At 51.3% G+C, this 25,643-nt stretch overlaps 1 protein-coding gene across 9 annotated transcripts in view; it reads left to right on the plus strand.

Annotated features, from left to right (window-relative positions):
* Positions 1–25,643, plus strand: part of CCDC28A (coiled-coil domain containing 28A) — a 414,393-nt gene that overhangs the window by 258,933 nt on the left and 129,817 nt on the right. For 6 of the 9 annotated variants that reach the window (XM_069608094.1, XM_069608098.1, XM_069608100.1 and 3 more), the window contains exon 4: positions 5,934–6,088. The exons of 2 other annotated variants lie outside the window; for them this stretch is intronic. In XM_069608094.1, coding sequence (XP_069464195.1) covers positions 5,934–6,088 — 155 coding nt within the window. Of the gene's footprint in view, positions 1–5,933; positions 6,089–25,643 lie in introns of those variants that run through there. One more of the 9 variants, XM_069608102.1, reaches the window with a different exon arrangement.

The following is a 25,643-nucleotide window of genomic DNA, read 5'->3' on the forward strand; positions in this document are numbered from 1 at the left end:
ACTTCTGGTGGCCGTCTTGGAAAAAAGATATCAGAGACTTTATAATGTCCTGTGGAGTATGCGCCCAAAACAAGAGTCAAAAGGAAAGACCAGCAGGCCTCTTACGCCCTATTGACATCCCACCTCGCCCTTGGCATACGCTTTCTATGGACTTCATCACCGATCTACCTCCATGCTCCGGATACAATACGATTCTGGTAATCGTGGACTTATTCTCCAAGATGGCGCATTTCATTCCGCTCAAAGGCTTGCCAACAGCAGCAACTCTGGCCCGAGAATTTCTCGAAAACATCGTCCGACTGCACGGTTTTCCTTCGGTTCTAATTTCGGATCGAGGTAGTCAATTTATTTCTCATTTTTGGCGAAGTTGCTGTCGGTCGGCTCAAATTGATGTGAGACTATCGACCAGTCACCACCCTCAGACCGACGGACAAACCGAGAGGACCAATCAAACTCTGGAACAGTATTTACGCTGCATGCTGCAACAAACTGAAAAAACTTGGAAAGACATCCTTTGGATAGCCGAATATGCCTACAATAACTCTGTCCATTCGGGAACTGGGAAAACCCCGTTTTTTCTTTTATACGGCAGTCACCCTCGAACCTCAGAGTTGGATCCCCTCCAAGATCTTGAAACACCAGCAGTAGACTACCTGCATTCTACAATCACCCAAGCCTTTAAGGAAGCTGTTTCTCACCTTCAAAGGGCTAAAGAACAATACAAGAAAGGAGCAGATCAACATCGGAAGGAAGCCCCTCAATATCAAGTAGGGGATCAAGTCTGGTTATCCACCAAATATCTACCTCTAAAAGGGCCACGCACATTCAACCCAAGATACCTTGGTCCCTATTCCATCACTACCATAGTAAACCCAGTAGCGGTCAAGTTGGACTTGCCCCCGCACATGAAGATACATCCGGTCTTCCACGTCTCTCTATTAAAACCCGTGCAACCTCAAACCCGACTAACTAAATCTCCAAAACCCATCCTAGTTGATGGAGAACTCGAGTTTGAAGTCAAAAGCATTCTGGACTCCAAGATCTCCAAATCTAAACTATTTTACCTAATTGACTGGAAAGGCTACGGCCCCCAAGAGAGATCCTGGGAACCTGCTGAATATGTCCACGCTCCTCGCCTAATCAAAAGATTTCACCGGACATTTCCTGACAAGCCAAAACCCCCGGAGAAGCCCGGTTTGGGAGGGGCCTTGAGGGGGGGTACTGTCATGATCTCTGCTTCCAAAAGGTCAGGGTTTTCCCAACTCCCTTGGAAGCAGATCCATAACCCAGGTTCCGAGTGCCAACCAGTCCCAATTGGGACCTTTTGGACCCAGTCCTGGCGCCAGTGGCACCAGGCGCATAAATATGCCCAGTCCCAGCGCTGGAAGCGCCGGGCTCATAATGCTTGGGTGGATTTACCTGCAGCAGACCATGCTGCTTACTTGCCTGCCAGTTGAGCCTCTGATCCTCTTCTGTTTGGAACTACTTTTCCTGTTGGGTGGGGCAGGAGCCACTCCCTAGGTTCAGAACACTGGAACTCTTCTGGAAAGCAGGAACTCTTTTCTTACCAAGGCGTGGCTATGGAAGGAGACACCTAAGCACTACAGGAGGCTATTTAAACCACACCCGATGGATGAATCTTGCTTTGCGTTATTCTGCATCCTCTGCAGCAGAACGCTCATCGTGTCTTCTGCATCTGATCCTGGGCCTAAGGAAAAAGGCTTACCATCCTGAATCCAGTCTTCAGCAACACCTATAAAGACAAGAAAGAACAGGTTAGCATTACGGTCTTCAGTGACAGCGCTTCACTTACCTGGTCCATCGGCTGTCACCAACGCCTCGCGCTGCATTCCGGCATCTGAAAGACAAAGGCTTACCTACTCTTCGTGCGCTCCGGAGGTCTTCGCACTGCATTCCGGCATCTGAAAGACAAAAGCTTACCAACTCTTCGCACGCTCCGGAGGCCTTCGGCGCTGCATCCCGCATCTGAAAGACAAAACAAGGTGCGTTTAAAGACATTGGGGAACGTTAATACTCACGTGCCATTACTCCTTTCCACATCTAACCCAGTGGGTATTCCGGCACCCTGCAGCCGCTCTGAACTTGTACCTGCAAAATAAAAAGACAGTTAGAGCGTATCGTGAAGCAGGCAACAAGCGCTTACTTACGTGCTTCCAGGCGCTTCTATTCATCACACGGGCTCCATCTTCAACTCACTTCAGCCCGTCATCCGCCATCGCCGGAACCCTGCAAAACAAGAGACATCATTACTAAAGACTTTTAAAGACATTAGAATTACTCGAAACTTACCGTTCGTGCAGTAAACGACGGACAGCAGTCCTCTGAAGTCAAGAGGCCTGCTCCCCTTATCCAGTGAAGAAACTGGTTACAGCACCCTGCCCCGAGGCAGATGGAGAGCACGGCGTTCACTTACCTAAGGTGAGAGCGTTAACCTTTGGGGTTCTACAGGAGAAGAGAAAGGGAAGAAAAGAGAGACATTCAATAACCCAGTTCATTAATCCCATATTTTCTATCTGCAGACATCTTACCCTTCGAGTCAGACATACAGTGCACAGAGGTCCAGCCCAAAGAGCCAGCCGTGTGTTACACATCACCTTTGAAGATACGGTATACGCCCAGTCAAGACCGGCGCCTCTACGGGAATCAGGTGAGCGTTACAATAGCTCACATGATTGCAAACGAGCCCGGGGTCGAAAAGGAGGCATTCAGCTACATTGCTGCATGTCTCCGCTCGCCCTGGGCTGACTTCCAGTATGCGAGGTACTATTAGAAACGGCAGGGCTCTGGCGAGGAAGTCCCGAGGGGGCTTGCTCGCCAGAGCCATGCCTTCTAAAAATAGCTCACATTATTGCAAACGAGCCCAGGGTCGAAACGGAGGCATGCAGCTACATTGCTGCATGTCTCCGCTTGCCCTGGGCTGACTTCCAGTATGCGAGGTACTATTAGAAACGGCAGGGCTCTGGCGAGGAAGTCCCGAGGGGGCTTGCTCACCAGAGCCATGCCTTCTAAAAATAGCTCACATGATTGCAAACGAGCCCGGGGTGAAGCAGAGACATTAAGCATCATAGCTAAATGTCTCCATTTGACCCCGGGCTTCGTTCTGCCGAGCTGCCCGCCCCTCTGACAGCAGACACAACAGCTGTGCGCACAGGGGCTGCAGTGGCTCGGCAGAATGAAAAAAAAGATTAACTTCCCCCATCCACCCAACCCGACCCAACTTACCTCCTCAAAAGACGTTTTCCTGCCACTGTCAGCTCGCTCCTGGAATCCAAGCCCCAGCATCAGCCACCTCCAAAACAGATCGAAAAAAGATGCAAGGCGCCCTGGTGCTTTTTAAAGAAAAAAGCCCGGGCAAACTGAGGAGCACAAAGAAACCACTGTGGCCAATGGGAGCACAGCTCCCAGCAAGAAATGTACTCTGGCCAATCACAAGGTGCAATCTATATGCTATAGAGAATTGCAGGCCTGTGATTGGTCAGAGCACTTCCTGGCATCATTTTCTTTTTTTTTGTTTTTCTTTTTTTTCTGAAACTCGAGCGCAAGCTACTTCAAAGGCTCTGGAGAGCTACGGTTAGCTCGCGATCGACTGTTTGGAGACCACTGGTCTAGATGTTAGACGCGCTCTAAAACTTTACCTAGACAGAACCAAGAACTTCCGAATAGTCAGAGGCTCTCTTTGTCACCTTTGGTGGGTCAGTGCCAGGTTATCTGGCTTCCAAGGCCTCCATAGCAAGATGGATGGTTACAGACATCAAGGAGGCCTATAAGGGGCAGCACAAACCACTCCCGGCAAATATGCATGCCCACGCTATCAGAGCCAAGGCCACGGCAGTCGCGTTCCAGAGGCACGGTCCGTGGCAGGCCATCAGCAAGGCAGTTACATGTGCCACACCTTAGGCCTTCTGCAAGCACTATTGCTTGCATGCCGGCTCCAGGTCAGACACGGCATCTGGGCAGGCAGTCTTAAGAAACTTGTTTTCCTGGGAGGGTCACCTCTCCACCCTGGGGCTACAATCAGTTGTAATCGCCCATAAAGTATGTCGGAAAGGGGACGGGACATAGGAGTAATTATAGGTTACTCACCGTAGTGACTAACGTACTCCTAGTCCATAGTCCTCTTTCCTCCATAGGTCCCACCATCCACCCCCCTAATAATACTGGTGTCATTAGGCAATTTTAATATTGTCGACGCGTCCAAGGGGACTGAGGAGAGGCGCAGATGGGCAGAGTCAGCTCGCCTGTAAATTTAAAGGGGAAAAAGGCTGTTTCCCGTCCCTAGCGAGGGATGCCCATGCAGTATGGCAGAACAGAGACTAGTTAGTCACTCCGGTGAGTAACACTTAATTTCTCTGTGCTTAAACAGTCACAGCAAAGCCTCATACGCTCGTTCAACTAAGCTGATCTGAATGGTGCAAGTACGTCCAATAAAATCCTGTTGCCATTTTTTCAAATTGATTGTATGAATTCATTTTTCCAAGCTGCGTTTTTACATTAGAGGTTGAGCTTTGAGCTGGGCTAACGTAAGCTCAAAATCGATTCATTTTCTGCTTTGTGGACCGTCTGTACAACATGCCTACCAGCATTATGCAGAAATCGCTTGAACGAACCGGTTCTGATACGTGTACGCAGCTCTGAGCAACATACTCTGAATGAACACGTGGTCTAAAGATTGCGTGTCTTCGGACCTTTTTAAAGCCTTTTACCCGTGAGCCTTTCGAATGAGTTATTATGCTCCTGGATGGAAGGTGTGGTGTGATGAGAATTAACTACAGAAACCTAAAAATCGGATGGACTGGTACACTTTTTATGTACCTTTTATTTGATTTTTAGGTGCCGCCCATTAAACAAGATGATTCAAATGCCCCATTCCATTCAGGACATGGGTTTCCAGTTTTTTAGTTTTAACTGTTAAGAGGTACTTTAGCGCCATGTTTAAGCAGACTCTATTTGCATAGGTGCACCGATAAACAAGTAAGGAGTATTCCTCATTGTGTGGGTATCTCCTATATACTTCTCCGTAGCCATACTTTTTCACTTTTTGTTTCCGTTGCTGTACTGCGTTGTTGTACTATCTACTTTTCATGATATTTTCATTTTTCTTTTCACTTTAATTCCCCATCCAACATTTGGGGGCGAGAAGGAGTTCCAGGCCCTCTGGTGCCCCCATATGCTCAGTGGCCTCACCTAGTCCTGTATCCCTGAGAGCCATTTTTAGTTTGGGCTATTAGGTGCTGCTTGTGACACTTATATACTGACCCTATTGCTTTAGAGTACAGATGGTGAAGAATGGCATATGATGAGGGGGTCACATCCTGTAGGAATTGTTTATGTGCCTACCCATTGACTGCCCATGGCCATGCTAATCCACATGGCCATTCTACCCAGTTCTTACCCCTCCTCGCCCAAAACACCTCCTTGTGTAAACACTTTAATCAGACTTTACCATCAAACTTTGCACTCAAGTACCTGCCAATGTTTTTTCAAATAATTTGGAGATTTAATTACTTAATTGCAGTTGGAAACCCACTACTGGTGTAATAAAAATGCTTTTGCACATCTGCCTTCAACCACTGGATTTATAAGCACTCTGTGTGCCCTTCACTGAAGTCCTGTTAAAAACAAGCATTGGCAAATCCAACAGTTTTGTCAAAGGCCCAAAGTGCTGGCATTGCCAATACTTGTTTCATCTTGCTGCTGCTTTTTTGTCCTTTATTCTACGTTGAATACCCTTTATCACTTTATCCAACATGCTGAATGGCATTCTCAGTAGCGTAATCTGCAGTGAGCAGTACAATTGTACTGTCAGCAACTTAATAACCCTGGATTCACTTGTGGCCTGGCATCGGACTAAGTTTGCTTAATTGTTCCTTAGTATTTTGTCTTGTTCACCAACTGTTGCCTCTTTTCTTCAGGGAATGAATGCTCAATAGAGCAAATGGAGCATGTAAGGGGGATGCAGGAGAAATTGGCCCGTTTGCATTTGGAACTCTACGGTGAGCTGGAGGAGCTTCCTGAAGATAAACGGAAAATAGCAAGTGATTCAAACCTCGACCGCCTGCTCACAGATGTAAGTAGAACCAAGACAGTGAGGACGCCAAAACATTTGGCACAGCATAGAGTTGAGGAGAGCATCCAAGGCTCTTTCTTGGTATGCAGTCAACACACTACTGGAGGCTTTCTCTGTCCCCTTGTGTTAGTGTACGCTTTGTCATAGTTTCAGGAGAAGTTGAATTGTTTGAAAAAATAAAGCCGAAAAAGCATATATGTGACATAGGTATATTGTAATGAATCCGATGGAGTCATCACTGTTTTCCCAGGGGTGACTTCCTCCCATGTGGCCAGAGGACGGCAGCCGCTACCCGACCCTGGGGCCGGCTATATGAGGGAGGATCACATGGGAGGAGACGGCCCCCGGGAGGGAGAGGCGATATGCATGGATGGGACATGGTATCCCCCTTTTCCATTGCAGAATGAATCTACCATACAAAACACCTTAATGGCCTATTGTACTTCTTTCCCTGCTCCCTCAAAGGAGAGTACTGAATTTCTGTCAATGCAGTCTGCAAATCATTTTTCAAACACTGGCTTGCCTTCAGGACATGTTAAGACCTTGACTCCAAGGTCTTCCTGCAAGTTAGTTAAAAGGAACTACTGTTCGCAGAAACACCTTAACCCTGCGACAAGGAAGAGGAATACCAAGCGGGAGCAGCCCCGACCAGGCAAAGATGTAGTTGTTGTGAGCATGTACCTGCGCCTGGGACCTTTAGAAATGGATCGCCACGGGATTCCAAGATGGCCACCGACACTAGGTAGACGTGTGTCGGCGGTGCTCCGGCAACCCTCGAGCTTGTAAGACGCTCTACCACCCCCTTATTGAGCATCGAGAGCTGGGAAACTGACATTTCACTCGCTACCTGTTTTACGAGCGATTCCTGCACCAGTGGGAGGCAAGCGGACAGCATTCCCCGGTCCTGAGAGTGGAGCTGCCTTCGGGAGGCCGCCAAACGAGCTCAAGCTGTGGCTATGCTGTGGATTGCGGCAGTGGCGCAGGCTGCAGTGGGGTGACTGCCCCCTGTGTGGAGTCGGGGTTCGACACGACACTTGGAGCCCCGGAGCAGGGGTGAGGTCGGGTGCAGATCCTGGGCCTCCGGCGCCCCGGGGGATCGAGAGGACGGCGAGATGTGGGATGCCCAGCTGGTGAGGAGCTGTGGTTGCGACATCCGGCGCTGCGCTCCTTGGCGGATTCAGAGCGCGGTAGGACATCGGGCGCCCGCGCTCCGCTGCCATAGGAGAAGAGCACCATCAGGAAGGCCATCGATCTGGTCGGGGGTGCTGTGGACGCAGCCCCAGTGGGAGCGGCCGTGAAGCAGCGGCCCCGGGAGTGGAGGGGCCGTGGCGCGACACAAATCGCAAAGCCTGGCGGCAGGGAGGTGAGCCGCGCAGCAGCCTGTGTGGCGCCCGAGGTTAGTGAAGGCGCTTGGCCTCTATCGATGCACTGCTTCGGAGGAGTGGGGGGCACACAGAAGCGAGAGGCGAGACCGGAGGGGAGGAGTGGGCTGGAGCGAGGAGCTAACAAGTTTGGTCCCATAAGAAACAACCTTGTTTACCCTTACGTTCCAGCTAATGGAGGAACGATCTCTGGGCATTGTTCCAGTGACGCCTTTGGAAGGATAAGGAGTTCTCGGCAAGAGAGGCCCGAGAATTCTGGGCAGTCCCGTTTAGGGCCGGGCCCTAGTGCTGGGGACCCGGGCGCGAGCCGCGGGTAACCCCATATTTCCACTGGGCAGTAATACTTGACAGAGACGCTGACCCCTCCTCCCCGCTCCTTTGCACGGGACAAAGTGCCCCCCCAGATACCGTGAAACAGGATTTGTGGATTGGACGAGCGACTATCGCAGTTGGAGGAGTGTGGTAGCTGTGTGTCGGCAAAAAATAAAAGCAGATCCACCAAGAGTGGGACAATGCAGGCTGAAACTCACATCCATGTGGGCCACTACGGACACACAGGAGGGAAAGAACACCCAGCAGGTCGAGGCGCCTGAACAGACCCAGCCAGAAGAGTCGCAACATGGCCCCTCCCACTCCAGGCAGGACTTGCATCGGGAAATGCTCTCCCTGCGGGACTCGCTGGCAAGGACGTTTCAGGATCAATTTCAGTTGGTGCGGTCCGATTTAAATCATGCCTTGTCTGAGATCAAACAAGAAGTGGGTCAACTAGGCAAGAGAACAGATTTGGTAGAGAGAGGCTTGCAGGAGGTGGGCAACGACATCAGGGAGAATAGTGAGGCGATTGACCGATTGGATACGGCTACGCGGAACCTCGAGATACGCATGGAAGACCTGGAAAACCGCTCTAGACAGATCAACATCAGATTGAAACTGCTGCCAGAGACGGTCTCAGGTAAGGAACTGAAAGAGAGAGTCCAAAAACTCTTTGCGGACATCTTGGGGGAAGACTCGCCCGACAAGATTGAACTGGATAGGGTACACAGAGTGGGCTGCCTTAATGTCACCAGAAATCAACGACCGAGAGATGTACTGGCCGCCTTCTCGAGGTACGTGCAGAAAGAAGCGGTACTGAGGGCGGCGAGGCCTAAGGAACCGATAATGTATAATAGACAAAAGGTCGAGCTCTATCAGGATATCGCGCCAGCACCCTACTCAAAAGGAGGCAGATGAGCCCCATACTAAGGAAGCTCCGGGAGCAGGGAGTTAAATATAAATGGACCTTTCCTTTTGGGCTTTTGTTCGAGTGGGAGGGGACCCAAAAGAGGATTACCTCGCCGCAGGAAGAGGCTGCTCTTCTACAGGTGGATTTGGAACAGGATCAAGGGCCGGCAGGCCCAAGGAGAATGTCGGGCCCGGGGGATGGCTTCAGGTCTTGGCCGTGGGAGTGGTCAATGGTCGGGGAGGGGAAACGACAAAGACGGTCCCGGAGGGGGCCCGCGGGTCAAGAAGGAGAGAAGGGTTCTGGCATAGTTGAGGGCACAGAGGCAAATGTGCCCTGAAAAAGAGCGGGTTCATCTAATAAGGGGTGGTGGACTCAAGGGAAGACAAGGAGGGGAAGAGGAGTGAGGAGCAAACATCACAGAATCGGTAAAGGCGTTCAGGCCTGAGGGAGAGGTTCGAGAAAGGGGGCCCTTTGTTTTGGTCTCTGTGGGGGTGGGGGAGGTTGGAGGGATGGGGCGCAAAGGGGTTTGGGAGGGGAAGTGTGAGAACTCAGGGGGGAGTAGGGTTCAGTTCAGCCACACAGTGTTTCCTTTGTTGGGGCAAGAAATAGTGGAGGAGTATCCCAGATCCTTGGATGGAGGAGATGGTGTTGTGGAGATATACAAATGGAGAGATCATTAACCATTAACATTCAAGGGGATCATGCATAATGTTAGGGGGCTCAATTCCCCATTAAAGAGGAAAAAGCTCAAGCTTTTCACGAAAAGATATCTCCCAGATTTTCTGGGTTTGCAAGAGACCCATCTGTTGCGTGGGGACCAGCATAGGCTCAGAAGCGACGAAATCAGGGGGGGGATTGCCCTGGCAATAGGCAATTTGACCAACTTTAAGGTTGTTGAAACTATTAGAGATAAAGAGGGCAGATATTTACTGGTTATGGGCTCCATCAGGGACCAATTCTACACGTTAGTTGTGGTTTATGCCCCTAATTCAGGGCAGGATCCCTTCCTCCGTCAACTGTTACGGATAATTGGGGAACGTGCAAAGGGTCCAGTAGTCTTAATGGGAGATCTGAATATTGCATGGGACAGATCAAGGGACAGGTCCGGTGTCAAAAGCAGAGGAGGGGGGAATGGTAGCCTCACCCGCTCTGCGTTATAGAATGTCAGAGATAAGCCTACAAGACGTCTGGAGGGAAGTGAAAGGAGAGGAGGACGGGTTTACTTTCTTCTCGGAATTTCATGGAACCCAGTCAAGAATAGATTATTTCTGGGTATCATCGAACTTAATGGGGAGGGTCAAGGGGGTGGAAGTAGGCCCGATGGGCATAGCGGATCATAAGATACTCATAATGCAGCTCGATTTGGGTTTCTTGAGACAGAGATTATGGGGCTGGAAATACCCGGACTATCTGCTACAGGACCCGGTAGTTATGGGAGAGATGGAGGGTGAGATAACAGAATACTTTGAGGGCAATAAAAGGGGAGAAACGGGAGAGGATGTTAGGTGGGATGCATTTAAGGCCACAATGCGAGGTGAGTTTATAGCTGCCAACGCACAAAAACCAAAACAGTTGGCAACCCTGGAATCCCAGCTTGAATTGGAGGTGGAGGAAGCGAAGGGGAGGGTGGTTGAGACTCCCAGCAGATGCAATCATAGGGATTATAGAAGGGCAGTAGGCCAACTACAGCTATTGCGTACTAAAAAAGCGGAAGGAGCCCTCTTGTCAGTGAGGCAGAAATTTTATGCTAAGGTCAATAGAATGGGCCCCCTGCTAGCGCGGCTTCTCCGAGGGGCAGAGTCGCGGAACACGGTCACAGCTCTGCGTACGGGGAAGGGGGATAGAGTTACCCGCCTTGAGGACCTTCAGGAAACTATGACAGAGTGCTATGAATCTCTTTATAGATCACAAAACCCCCAGGAACAACATCAAGAGAATTTCTTGGACACAGTCCAGTTACCAAGAGTTGGGGAGGAGGCCCAAGACATTTTGAATCAGGAAATAACGGAGGACGAGGTTCGGTGGGTGATAGGGAAATTACCGAGGGGCAAGGCTCCCGTCCCTGACGGCTTCCCGGCCGCCTTTTTTAAGCTGTTTGCTGGGTCATTGGTGCCACACCTCACCTACCTCTACAATACTTTCAGAGCAACCGGGGAAATAACCCCTTCCATGAAGGAGGCTAAAATCTCCTTGATCCGGAAGCCGGGGAAAGACCCTCTGGAAAGATCCTCATACAGGCCGATAGCTCTTCTTAATGTCGACGCGAAGATCTACAATAAGATACTGGCGAATCGGCTCGAGGGGCTTCTTCCTGCTCTGATCCATCAGGATCAATCCGGCTTCATTAAGGGCAGACAAACGGCAAACAATACTAGGAGCATAGCACATCTATTGGAAAAGGTGGGGAAAATGAGCACTCCCGCGGCTCTTCTCTCCCTCGACGCTGAGAAAACGTTTGACCGTGTGGAGTGGTTGTTCCTTTTCAGGGTAATGGTGTGCCTGGGACTGGGGGGGCCTTTTTACAAATGGTTAAAGCTAACTACACTGCACCACGGGCAAGGGTGATGGTCAATGGGGTGGCATCCAGATTATTCTATCTGTATAGTGGCAAGAGGCAGGGCTGCCCCCTGTCCCTTTTATTATTTGCTATATATCTAGAGCCTCTACTTCAAGCAATCAGGGAGTCAGACAATATCCGGGGAATTCCATTTGGGGGTATCCAGCATAAAGTGGCGACCTTTGCAGATGAAATGCTGCTTACTCTCACGGCCTCGTCCATGTCCTGTAGAGCTAGTAGACTGCTGCTCGAGAGATTTGGGGAGGTCTCGGGGCTGCGCGTTACCATGCGCAAATCGGAACTGATGGAACTGGGTCTGGGAAGTAAGGAGAGGGAGGAGTAAGGAGTTCCTCTCTCTTTGCATGGCGGACAGGGGGAATCGGGTACCTTGGAGTAAAATAACCCTGACGCTCTCTAGATAGTTTTTAGCGAACTACCCCCCGCTAATGAAAAGCATTAGAAAAGAACTTCTAAGGTGGTGAAAATTTTGCCTCGCCTTTTATACTTGTTCCAGGCTATTCGCCAGAGGGTGCCTGAGTGCTTCTTCAAGGAATTACAAACTTTAACGAATGACTTTATCTGGGAGGGTAGGGCGGCCAGGGTTAGCAGACGGCTACTTACTGCTCCAAGGAGGGAGGGGGGACATGCACTACCTGACTTCAGGCAGTACTATGAGGCTACACAACTGAGAGTCATAAGAGAGTGGCTCCACCAAGGAGGGGAGAAGCACTGGGTGAAGATGGACAGGGCGGTAACTAAATGCGACCTGGATCTGGCGTTATGGCTCCCAAAACGCCTCAGGCCTAACCACATGTATTTGAGCTCCATTACTAAATTGATGGCAGATAACTGGGATAGACTAACCAGACTAAGAGGTATCACTTCCTTTCCGTCCCCGTTTACACCACTATTCGGAAATGGGGATTTCGCACCGGGGCTAGAGGAGGGGGCCTTTGGGAAATGGAAACAAGGGGGGTGTAGACGTATGCAAGACATGTTTATTGGGAAGGATATTAGGAAGGATATTAGTTCCTTCCTCGACTGTAAAAGGGATTTTGCCCTGCGGGAGGGGGAACGATTACGGTACTATCAATTGCGGCATTGGCTGATGCACCCAGAGAATAGAGGGGCGGCTACTAGAGACCCTACCAAGTTTGAAAAATTCTTAATGTCTAACAATGGCTCAAAAGGCTTAATCTCGCAACTGCATGGGATTCTCGAAGAGGCTAAACCGAAGACGAGTTGGGCCTTCATGGGTAGATGGGAACGGATGCTGGGAAGAGGAATAGAAAAGAAGGAATGGGAGAGGTTATGGAGGATGATCCCGAAATTAGCACGAGCTTCACAGACCCAGGAGGCTTGGTATGAACTTGTATATGGCTGGCACTACACAACAGCCCGCCTACATAGGTTATACCCTGGGAAGTCGAAGGACTGTTGGAGAGGGTGTGGAGCGGTGGGAACTGCTGAGCATATCTGGTGGGAATGCCCTTGAATAGTGCCTTTCTGGGAGGAAATCCGGAAGGCTCAACAAGCTTTCGGTTCGGAAGAGACTGAGCCCCCAGAGCGGATTTTGTTGGCCATACAGCGCGAAGACATGGAAGGTGCCATAGGCGCCAGAGAGAGAGCACAGGTGATGCTTATCTTGGCTGGTACGATGCTGATCGCCAAGAACTGGAAAAGCCCAACAGTCCCAACATTTCAGGACTGGCTCCGAAAGGTCTGGGAGATGGTTGCGGTGGAATGAGCAACATATGCTATGAACAAGGCATTACAGAGCTTTGCAAGTGAATGGGGTGAGGTACTGGCTTTTCTTAGAGATGATTTTAGGATTGGGTGGCGCCCGCAGCGTCTCAGACTCTTGGACCTTTCATAAACAAAATGGGGATTAACTACTCGCTGGAGGACTAAGGAACACTGGGATGTGGCTTGTTTGTTTTTCTTTTCCCTGGGGGGAAAAGGGGGTCTGTTGGGGTTGTTTATGTATTAAAAATGTTAATAAAAAGATATAAAAAAAAATGGATCGCCACAAGAAATGGCAAACGGCTGGTGGGAGTAGGCTGCTGCTCTTCGTGCTACAGAGAAGCCTAGGAGGAAACGTGCCGAAGTGTCAAGTAGAGTAAGGCTGCGAGAAGAAGATTCCAAGTGGGAACGCTAGACGCAAGTACCGAGCTCCTGGGCGTTTGCCGGCTGAAAGAAGCAACAAGATACTTACCTGAGGCGAGAAGACCATGAGAAACCACAAAGCCGAAAGCTGAATAGCGTGAGGAAGAGAACATCCAGCGGCTGTCATCGCCGGGCTGTGAGCAGAGCAGGACATGCCGCGAAGAGCCGGTGAGTCCATGCTGTGACGAAGGGGACACTGGGGCGTATTGGCAAGCACACCGCATGTTAAAAGTTAAACAACCCGAAGCATTTAAAGAAGGAAAGCTGGGTGTTAACATCAAAAGCGAGAAAGTAAAAGTACATTTACCATGAAAGGGTTTCCTTGAAGATTGCCCTTATGTACAATGGATAAGAAACAGTAACAAGTCAATATTTACCGCAGTTAGCCAATTGTGCTAATGGGAGTGAATTACCAAAGTTGGAAGTATGAGCAAAACACTAACAAAGCAACACTCTATGCACAAAGGGAATTGGCTAAGAGAGCTTTTTTGATGTTTCTTTTTCTAAACCATATCCCTTCACCTTTCTGATTATATTTGGTCTTCCTGGCCCCCTTTCTTCCTTCTGTGACTATCTTAATTCTCTTCCCTCTTCCACCACTCCCTCCTTTGTTCTTTGTGACTTCAATCTTCATTTACTTACAATGGAACACAGGGGTAGGGGAGGGAATTTTTGAAGTTTGCTAGTGTACCATGTTCTCTAGTTGTAACTTGCTAAATAGTGCTATTGAATACTCAGAAAATGAAAAAACTTGAATTTGAAAAACAATGCCCATCCAGTATGTGGCATATATGTAAATATAGAGGTATCCCACCCTGTATCAAAACAATCTCAACGGAAAATTTGTTTCAGGGTAATCACTCGATAATTACTTCCCGGGTGACTTCTAAATTGCATCAATTATCTAATTCAATTACTTGTAGATGTCTTAGAATAATTGAGCTAGGTGGAGACGGAAAACATTTTTTTACTAACATGTGCTTTTTAATTCATATAGATAAAGTGTGTTAATACAAAGATAGTTTGAACTCAACATTGATGTCTGTAATACATTCCATAAAAAACATATCATAATCAAAGAGAAACCATTTGTCTTCATGATTTATAACAAAAAAATTCAACAATATGACAAAATTAAAGTTTCAAAATGTAACGTTGAAGGTGAGTTGTAAAAGAGGAAAACTTGAATGCAGTTCCCTTATTTAACACCCTATTGTGGGTGTCTTAGAGAAACACCCTATGTCTTTCCCTTGCATTTGCTTTATTAGGTAAAAGAGGCAGGAGTTTATAAGGGTTCAAAAAATTGTCCTAGGGCTTTAATTTAGCCTTGTAACTGGGTCTTTTATATTAAAAGAATTCTTTGCCTACGAGGGGCTTGGTTCTCTGCCAAGCTTATCACGTTTCTGCGGTCCTTTGACTTTTATTGTTCATCCGCCTTCATCAGGTCGTCTTACTTGAAGACCCTGTGTGGATATGCAAAAGAACATTTTTAGATTCCCCCTCTCGCTGTTGGTCCGTGTGTATCTGACTCTACACAGTATGAATGTGACCTCCAGTATATCTGCTGTGGCTTTATCTGCCGATAATTTGATCCCAAGTCTTGGGTTGTGTCTGGTCTGGAGTGCAAGGCCGTCCCTCAACCTCATGTGCGGTTGCTGCTGTACCTCTTTGTTTCAAAAGTTCAGAAGCAGGTGGTCCCGGCGACTCCGCCATTAGCTAAATGAAAAGTGCAGGTTGACATTGGTGAATGCCAGATGCTTGTAAAATAATTTCCAAGGTGTACCCACTGATGCTCTCAGATGCAGGTGTAAAGGCCCATCCTCGTCTTAAACATGCAATGCAAAGAAATAAGACACACCCCAACGGGGAATGAGACTAAGAGAACAGGCTGCAAGAGTTAGTTGTCTTTTATGTAAAATTGGCATCCAGAGAACTCTGCTGCCTGAGAGCGCTCTAGCAAACAATACAAAGATATTGGCTTATAAAGAGAAAAAGCATCATCGCTGACATCATACTATATGGGACTTCAAACGCTTGGGATTGGGTAAATAACATTGACACATATATGGCTATGGGTGCTGCTCCGTCCAGATTGGTCGCTCCAATGGTGGGAGGGTGAGCATCACGTGGTTCAGCTGCCAGTGTCCAAGCGGGGTGAGGGCCAGGTCACTGTAAAGCACGGTGGTCACTAACTAAGCTAAGATGACATACTATCATTAGGTATGCACTAAATAATAGTCACTACAGCTCCTTTGAGCAAATCATCATAAACCTATAAATTGTATATATACGATTACACCATCACTCATTAAGACTTATATGGAGTACTGGGCTTAGGGGTCTTGGCAAGTATGATAACATTGATCGTGGGTGGGTCTGGGCGCATCAAAGGAACTAGGGGGCATTCTGACGTTTGTTAGTTCTAGAGTGCAATATACTGTGACAGAGGTCTGATTGTAGTTGGGGGCACACTGAGGTGGGCTTCATGGCAGAGTCGCGTATCTGGTACATCAAGAGAATATCTTGCAGGGACACAGGGTTACACTGGCAGTAATTTTCCAACAGCGGGGGTAAGAGGACACAGGCAGGTTTGTGGAGATGGATGAGCTACAGGGCATGGATCAGGCTGGTTCACACATGGGGCAGTGATCTCAGAGGAAGAGTGAGATGTTAAATTTGTTCTGTTGCAATTACCTCCGGCTCAGGCGTGAGAGTGGAGCTGCGAAGCGTTCAGACACAGTGAGAAAAGGTGGGGGCCACGAGCGTGGTGTGCGCGGTGCTGCAAAGGGGAGAGAAGCCTATTCGTATTATCGCAGTGAGGCCTAGTCCAAAATGGAGTCGAGGGTGCACAAAATGGATGCCAAGTGTCTCTGCAACAGTCCCACCTATGCCATTGTCAGCATAAGGGCGATGGAGGCGTCCCCCACTGTTGGTCGAGCAAGTGATACACATTGTGCTGAATGCATGAGGGGGGCCCAAACGACCCCTCACTCCCACACAGTCCCCCCCTTTCGTTACATCTAAAGTAACAAACTACTTTTTATTATTATTCTCATTCCGATAATACTCAGCTTCCGCTATCGCTTCATCCCAAGCAGGTGTACCTTTTATTGGCATCCAAGCCCGACATACACTTCCCAAGCTATGCCCATTTCTAGCATACTAGTCAGGTGTGCATGTCATATATATTCCTCCATCCCCATCCAGGTCCACCCACACCTCCCTGTACCATTGCAGCTCCCTTGGTTCCTTTATGGTTGTGTGATACAAATTATCCACCAGATCCCCATTCTGGCGGCAGACAGCTGTCATGCGATACTGTGGTGGGTTTGGTTCTCCAGTTTGCATTTGTGCATCTATCATGGTGGCTACCGTTGTCTGTCTGCCCATCGTTACCATCATCATTGCGGAAATAGGCTAGATTTTGCACAACATCGGATACCTAGTTGTCACACACAGAAAAATAGTAAAATAAAAACGATGACTGGAACAAAAATGTTCATCATGATGCTGAACCAGGATGGTATCCAATTGAACATGTTGTCAAACCAGTTCTCCAGCATGGGGTCTGGCATGGATTCACATGCTCATTAATATTCCCCGTCGTCAGGCTGGGAATCCTTGGTAAAGAAAAAATCAGTTTCAGTTTCGTTTCTGAACTGTCTTTCTCCTAATAACCAATCACTGGTCTCTGGGTCATACTGCCCCCAGCCAATGACTGATCTCTACCTAAGCCCCTCCTCTGGCAGCCATCCTAAGATTTTTACCGCACGTTCAAGTGTTGGGAGTTCTCGTGCTATAGCTCTCGAGCTTTTACTGCGTTTTGTGATTTTTCAAAGAGTTTAATCTCATTTTTTCGGTCAGTCGAGCCTCAAGCTCTACCGTTTCTACTTCCGATCAACGGGGAACCGTTTCGGAATTTTCTATGCCCCTCAAGGGCGAAGTTTTCATCGAGTTCCACTTCTTGGACGATTCCAGAAGATCTGAGGCCTACTCCATGTGGACATGGCCCAGGACAAAGGAAGCACGACGCCCGGATCCAAGCTGTTCAGGAGCTGCCCTGGATGTGGCTTGCAGAATGTCTTCAAGGAGGACGAGCATTCTAGATGCCACTATTGCCTTCACGAAGACAAAACGCACGTGGAGAAGGACTGCGCGTTTTGCAAGAACATGTCGGAGCGGACCATGAAGGATCGGCGTATCTGCCTCACCAACTGGAGGGGAAGAGCCCAGCAGCAGGTGAGAAGAAAAGGTCCGAGCGGTCTTCTAAGTCCTTTGAGGGCGCTCAGGCGACGGGGGCCCAACAAAAGGCAAAGCACCGCGAGTCCACGGGCACCGGGAGCGCCGAACGGTTGGGCTCCTCGGCTGCCAGGCAGGGCGCACTTTCACCGACGCCATCAACCACGAGCCAACGCTCTGGCTCGGGGAAGAGGAAATCGGAGAACCCGGGGAAACTTCGGGAGAAGTCCCGGTCGATCCCGACGGAGACAGCCGAGGGAGAGCGAGGCGGGGACCCTCCCCCCAAGGTGAAGGCCTCAAGCGCGCCCAAAGTTGTGAAGGCCTTCATTCACCCGGCTAAGGCCCCTATCAAGGGAGTCGTGGCGGCCCTGGCGAGCCTGTGGCGGCTAACCCAGTGGAGGCGACCTCGGGGCCCAGAGTTTCCCTGCCACCGCAGAGGGAATCCTCTTTTCAACCCATCGATAAGACCCCTGTGAGAACCCCGGCAGAAAAAGAGGGGGGCCGGTGGCCATCACGGACACTGATACAGCCTCTGAAGAGGAGCTGGCTGGAGTCGTGAAGATCCTGAACAAAAAGTTTGAGGAGGTCCGGTCCCATGGGAGGGATCCTAACGAGGCGGACGAAGAGAGCAACGGTGGTGCTGGCGAGGTTCCCGTGGAGGCGGAGGATTCCACTCCCCAACAGTCGCGCCAGTCGCAGCCGGCACCTGGACCACAGGACAACTCGGGAGCGATCTTGATGGCGATCCAGGCCTTATGTATGGAGATAAGGACGAGGTTGCCCTTACCCCCAACAGACGATCCAGCGGAGCCTGGCCCATCGGGGAGCCCTCCAAGCAAACGTAGGAGAGTTCATCCTCCCCCGCCCTTCCAGCCTTCGCGGCCCTCACAACCTTCATCTCCTTCCCCTGATCCTCGGGAGGATACGGGAACAGAGACGGCCACGACGGGGACGGATGACGGTGGTGACGATGGGATGGGCCTTCCATCACCACCTCCTCGAAATTGGCTCTTTCCATGCCATGATTGCCAGGGCATCCAAGCTCTTCCAGCTCTGCCCCGAAGAAGAGAAGAAGGAAGACTTCCTCTATCAACGGCGTGAGGCCAAGAGGAAGACGGTCCTCGCGGTCCCGTTACTTGACGACATCTGGGACAAGGGACTGGCACTTCTGAAGAACCCATCCACGACCCCTGCCAAGAGAGACCGGTACAAGAAGTAGTACCGGGCCCCGGATTCCGCCCCCTTGTGCCTTAGGGCGCAGCCAACCCCGGATTCAGTTGTCTCGACGTCGGCCAAGAAGAAAGGGGCGGGGGCGGCGGCTTCAACTTCAACCTCCCCGCTGGACGGCGAGGGGAAGAAACTGGACGCCATGGGACGACAGGTCATCTCGTCGGCGGCGACGACAATTAAAGCGGCCAATGCCCTTGCGATTGTGGCCCGCTACGACAGGGAGCTTTGGTTTAAGATTGCTCCTCTGCTGGACTTCCTTTCGGACGACAAGAGGGCTGAAGCCCTGGTGATACTGCAGGAAGGCGAGGTGGCGTCGGACCACACCATAACGGTGGCCACAGACTTTGCTGACACTGGTTTCCGCCATTTGAGCAACAGTGTTTGCCTTCGACGGCGCGGTTGGCTCAAGGTAACCGATTTCCTCCAGGACGTGCAAACCAGAGTTTTGGACATGCCCTTCGACAAGAACAACCTGTTTGGAAGACCGTGGACAAGTCACTGCAGGCCATCAAGGCCGACACTGAGATGGCTCGGGCCTTGGGAGTTTTGCAGCAACGACGGCTGCCCTTTCGGAACTCCGGAGGCAAGCAAGGTGCTTCCAAAGGATTCGGCAGCAGCTCCTCAGCGTACCATCAGGCGGCCCGCTCCTCGTCGCAGGAGGTCTACAGAGGACGCGGCAAGTCAGGAGGATCTCGTCATCGTCGCCTTGGAGGCCAGGGCAGCAAGGCCGCTGCCAAGCAGGACTGAACCGGCCGTAGCTTCGGGCCCCCACCTTCGCACCCCGTTGGGAGGCCGGCTGCCAAAGTTCGTCAGCGTGTGGGAGTCCGTGTCCACCGACCGATGGCTGCTGGATGCCCTGGCCCGCGGACACTCTCGAGTTTCTAAGAAAGTGCCCCCGCATTCTTCCCATGGCCAGGAGGGAAACCAGATCCCTCAACTGCTGCTGGAAGTAAGGGCGATGCTAAAGAAAAGAGCCAGGGGGCGTGGCTTGGAGCACCAGCGATGGAGTCGCTCCTTTGAGCCGCCCGTGGGAGACCCGCCGTCGCCACGAATATAATGCAGTGGCCGGCAAGTAACACGACCGCCGATGCTACCCAAGGTGATCGGAGCTGCTGAGGCACATTTAGGTCGCAAATCCGCCAGCCAGACCCAGCACCCGGCGCCATCCGTGGCATCCAAGATGGCGGACACCTAGAAACCCGGCAAGGCGGAACGGATGGCAGACCGAGGACCCCGAGGGGGGCGAAGGGGGACACACTAATACTCGCCGCTCAGGCAGCAGTGGACCCAGCGGCAGGGGACGACCTGGGGGCTGGTCCCGGCTCCGACTTCCACTGGGGCGGTGCGGCGCCTGTCGGGGGCTCCCCGATTCTTGGCGCTCCGGCGAGACCAGACAGCCCGTAGTGGACTGCTTTCTCCCCCCTTGGCCCCCGCATTAACCTGGGCCCCAGTACCGGAGCCACCGGAGGCCGGACCCCGCCGGCGCACAGGTGTGAGAGCCCGTACTACGGGAATCCGGCGGCGCCTGGAGAAACACAGGCGCGGCACCCTGCCTCCGCCTGAGGGCGCTCCAGCAGCGAGCATTACCCCCCCCCAGCGTGGGAAGAAGGCTCCGGGGGACACCGGGAGGCACCCGGAGGGTCCCCCCTCCAGCTCTAACACGGAGGGCCTCGGGAGGCGGAGGCTGCCTCGGAGAAACACACGGGGGGCCCCACAGCGGACCTGGCCCGCCACATAAGCATCACCAGAGACGGCCTGAGGTCCTGCCACACCACCAAATCACCCAAGGCCGGGCACCTTCGCCACTGGCCGCCTAACACCTCTACAATCCATCCCTGCCCCTGGGGATAACCAACTGCAACGGAGAAAGCGGCCCCACTGCAGCAGAGCCTAAGCAGGAGAAGAACAGCATGAACACTCTCTAGGTTCGCTATAGCAAACAATCTATAAACCAACACTCTAGCTAAAATCCCAAATGGTCGCTAACACTTGTCCTTGATATTCTTCCTGGGGCGCCCCGGCCCACACCTCCAGCTAGCAAACCCACCCAGCGCCCATTGAGGCAACGGACCCCGGGGGCCCACCCCACCAGCAACGACCCACGACGGTGCCTATTGGACACTCTCAATCAACCGGCCCCCCACTACACGGGAAATTGAATAACTGCATCCCTGGGAGCCCCCTCGGGAGTGTTCCCCTACGAGATCTTCCCTACTCTTCTGAGTCCGCAGGTGACCGGCGGAGCCTCCCTAGCGCGACCCCCCCCACTCACCTATCATGTCCAGGCAAACGAAAGTCAGTAAGGCAACAGACATCCCCACTATGTTTGCTGGGGCGGACAGAGGCAAAAAACAGGACTCTATCAAACTGACCCCGCAAAAACAACTGGAAGAAAAAGAGAAAGATGCTCTGGCCACCAGGGGGGACCTGGTGGCCTTTATGGCGGACATTAAGTCGGAATTTCGCTCCTGCCTAGCAGACCTCACCTCTAAAATAGAACAGACGGATCAAAGAGTAACAGAGGCGGAACAGAGGCTGGTGGAGGTCGAAGATCGGTCACAAGTCCACTCCACCACCCTTAGAGAGATCCAGCAAACCATCCATGCAATACAAGACAAATATGAGCTTCTGGAGTTTAAGCAGGAGGACCTGGAAAACAGGGCTCACCGCAATAACCTCCGGATTCGGGGGGTCCCATCCTCGGTCCCCGACAATAAGCTAACGGAATACGTAGGAGATTTCTTCCAGGCCCTGTTACCAGATCTAGACAAATCCCAGCTCCTGCTGGACCGGACCCACCGTCTGCGCCCGCGCCGGGGGGTAGATTCAGACCCTCCCCCAGATGTGATCACCAGGGTTCACTTCTTTACAACCAAGGAGGCCATCGCAGCAATTAGTCGTACGGGAGACAGTCTTTCATTCCAGGGTTCCCCCCTTCAGATTTATCAGGACCTCTCGCTACTCACCTTACAAAAACGCAGGACACTCCGCCCCCTAGCGCTCTTTCTCCAAAAACAACAGGTTCGGTACAGATGGCTGTTCCCCACGGCGCTGCAATTCTCGTACAGAGGCACTCTTCGACGGATCAGTCATTTGGAGGACGCGAGTTCAATCATGCAGCCAACCTCACCTAATGAGACCTCCTCACCAAACCTAGATAAAGCTGGGGACTCCGAACCTCCTCCCTCCCCGAAGCTCAGGCGGTCATCATGGTCAAAGATCCAGCGAAATCACAAGAAAAGATAATTAATGAGGACGCGCACTACCGAAACAAGACGCCCCCGCGGACTTGGGTCTCGGTAACATCTACACCAGACACCTGCGACCCTGCCAAAATGTAGATCCGCCACCTTCATCTTGAAGAAACAAGCCTAGCGAGCGGCGAGTTACTCCCATGGTTCATACCCACTCCAGGGAGACCTTCCAACTTCTGTTCCCTGGAAACCCGCAGTTCTCAAGGCGAGATGGGACAGTTGGCCCTGTTGGCCAGGGATGGGCCTATACCCGAAAGGTCGGTCCACCCGCCAGTTAAAGTTGCGGCCCCCTGTTGGGGCTCCGCTTTAAAACCTCAAGCGCAGGACGATACCATAGTAGCTCTCGATAGGCATGGCAGTTGAAGTAACAACGCACTACCCCCCCCAACACAAATGACGGAACAGGTGACCCCAACAGACCACCAGACTCTGCGGATCCTCTCCCTAAATGTGAACGGACTAAACTCTCCTAACAAACGAAAGTCAATTCTACTAAAACTCCAAGACGAAGAGGCCATGATAGCCATGCTTCAAGAGACTCACCTGTTGCCGGCAGACGTGACTCGGCTCCGTTCCCGGCTGTTTCCGCTTCAATTCTTCTCCTCTGGTGGAAGCAAAAAGGGAGGTACTGCGATCCTCTTTCGGAGGGACTTGCACCCGCAAGTCCTAGAAACGAAAACGTGCCCGGAAGGCCGATACATAGCGGTCAAATGCCTTCTTAGGGGAGACCTATACACGCTGGTCTCGGTCTACGCCCCCAACACCGGACAATCCCTCTTTTATGAATCTCTGGGCAAAGCGCTCGCTGGCTTCGTGGAGGGCCAAACGATTATGGGAGGGGACTTCAACGGGGTTCCCGACCCCACCAAAGACAGATCGCACCCCCCAACACCAAGCGATTTTGCCCAGGCGATTAGCCTCCTCCGGCTCTTCAGATCCCTGGAGATAATAGATTCATGGCGAGTGTTCCACCCCGACGAAATAGACTACTCCTTCTATTCATTTGTCCATCGCACCTTTTCAAGGATCGACTTGTTCTTGATCTCCCCGCAAACCTTCCCCTCTGTCAAAGAGGTCTCCATCGGCACCAGAGCCATATCCGACCACGCTCCAATGCTCCTGGAGCTCCGGACACAGAACCCTAACCTTCACAGCCCACGTAAATGGGCACTATATGACCCGATCCTCAACGACATGGCCACCAGAGATGAGATCGCAATTGGCATAAGAAATTTTTTTGAAGAAAATCCGGCCTCAGACACCTCACTAGCAAATAACTGGGACGCCATGAAGGCTGTTATAAGAGGCTCCCTAATAGCTCAAGGAGCGGCTTACCACCGAAACAGGCGCCAAGCCCGGATAGCCCTAGAAGATGAACTAAGAGAGGCCGAGGCAATACAAAAGGAAAAAGGCTGGTCTCCCAAAACACAACGGATCATACGCATAGCCAGGAAAAAACTGGAAGCCCACTATGCGGAACAGACCGCTCAACTGATGGCGAAAGCTAAACAGTCATATTACGCAAAGGGTAACAAGGTGAACAGGTTCCTAGTAGCCAAACTGGCCAAACGCCAACGCGGTAACACGATCACCGGCCTGCGTGATCCTAACGGAGTCACGCAATATTCAGAGCCCGAAAAGCAACGCCTCGCAAGAGACTACCTGGCCCAAATTATGAAGGCAACCCCACAGAGCCTCCCCCAACAGATGGACTACCTACAGGGGGCAGCAGTGCCTCGCCTCCCCGATACAGCGAGAGACGAATTGGAGGAGCCCATAACGGGAGAGGAGGTGGAACGAGCCATCAAATCATTGAAAACACGAGCCCCTGGGCCAGACGGCTTCTCTACTAGATTTTACAAACTGTTCAGAGCTCAATTGACTCCTCACCTGGTCGCCCTGTTCAACTCCTTCAGGGACACGGGATCAGTGACCCCGTCGATGCAGGAATCGACCACTATCCTCCTACCTAAGCCGGGAAAGGATCCGAGAAATCTAACCTCTTACAGGCCGATTGCTCTCCTAAACATCGATGCCAACATATACTCGAAAATTCTGGCAACCCGCCTAAATCACATCTTACCGAAAATTATTCATCCCGATGAGGCAGGTTTCATTTTGCATCGGACAGCAGGAGATAACATACGAAGAATATTAAACCTAATAGACCTGGCCTCCCGGAACTCTCAAAAACTAGTGTTGGTGGCTCTGGACGCAGCTAAGGCATTTGATAGGGTGGATTGGACTTTCATGAAGCACACCCTTGGGGCCTTTGGCTTCGGGCCAACCTTCCAAACAATGGCTCTAGCCAACTATAGCAACCCAAAGACCAGCCTAAGAATCAACGGCCACAACTCGGATCCAATCCCCCTGTCATGCGGAACCCAACAAGGCTGCCCACTGTCGCCCCTGCTCTTTGCACTCACCATGGAGCCATTCGCCCAAAGAATTAGACGAAACAACCAAATCAAGGGCGTACAGAGCGGCCCCACGCAACACAAAATCGCCCTATACGCGGACGACGTTCTGCTCACGATCACAGAGGCCCATTCATCTCTGAAACACGTGATCCGCGAAATCGCCACTTATGGAGAAGTTTCTGGCTTCACCATAAACTTCGACAAGTCATCGGCCCTGGGCGTTGGCCTCAATTCAGCGGAGCAAGAGCCACTGACCAAGATATGCCCAATAACATGGGAAAAAAAGGCCATCCCCTATTTAGGGGTCCATATTCCGGCGGATCCGAAGGACACATATAAGGTCAACTTTCCTCGACTCTTTACAGAATTGGAGGGCGACCTGAAACGATGGGAAACACAAGAGATCTCATTGCTAGGGCGCATCACAGCATGCAAGATGAACCTCCTCCCGAGGTTCCTGTACTCCTGCGCCTCCCTACCAGTAGCGATTCCCACGACAACTCTCCGAGGTCTCCAGAGAAAAATGCTGAACTTTATCTGGAAAGGTAAGAGAGCGAGAATCCCTCTCAGGACGATGCTAGGGGGTTCCAAACTGGGAGGCCTGGGTGTTCCAGACTTGCAAGCCTACAGAGTGGCGGCTCAACTGGCACAGATCCAGGCATGGCAAAACATAACAAACCGCCCTAGATGGGTTGAGCTGAAACAATCGCTAATACCCCTGCCCGTACGATTTTCGCCACATATCCCACCCCCCCTCAGGTCACATTGGGGAGACCTCCTCCTATCAACGAAACATACCCTAAGCTCCTGGGACTGGGCACTAAAACGGAAGGGAGTACCAAGGGGACTCAGCCCACAATCCCCAATCTTTCACAACCCAACTTTCTCTCCTGGAGCGAACCCCCGCAACTTTCAGAGCTGGATAAACGGTGGACTGGAGACGGTGGACCAGCTATATATGGGAGGGAGACCACTTACATTCAGCCAATGCAAGGAGAAATTCCAGCTCCAGGAAAGAGACAGATTCTCCTACATCCAGCTACGCCATTGGTGCTCACATCCCCAAACCCTCCAAGCTGCGACAC

Source organism: Ambystoma mexicanum, chromosome 4q (genome assembly GCF_040938575.1).
Source record: "Ambystoma mexicanum isolate Mex_15411 chromosome 4q, UKY_AmexF1_1, whole genome shotgun sequence".
NCBI lineage: Eukaryota > Metazoa > Chordata > Amphibia > Caudata > Ambystomatidae > Ambystoma > Ambystoma mexicanum.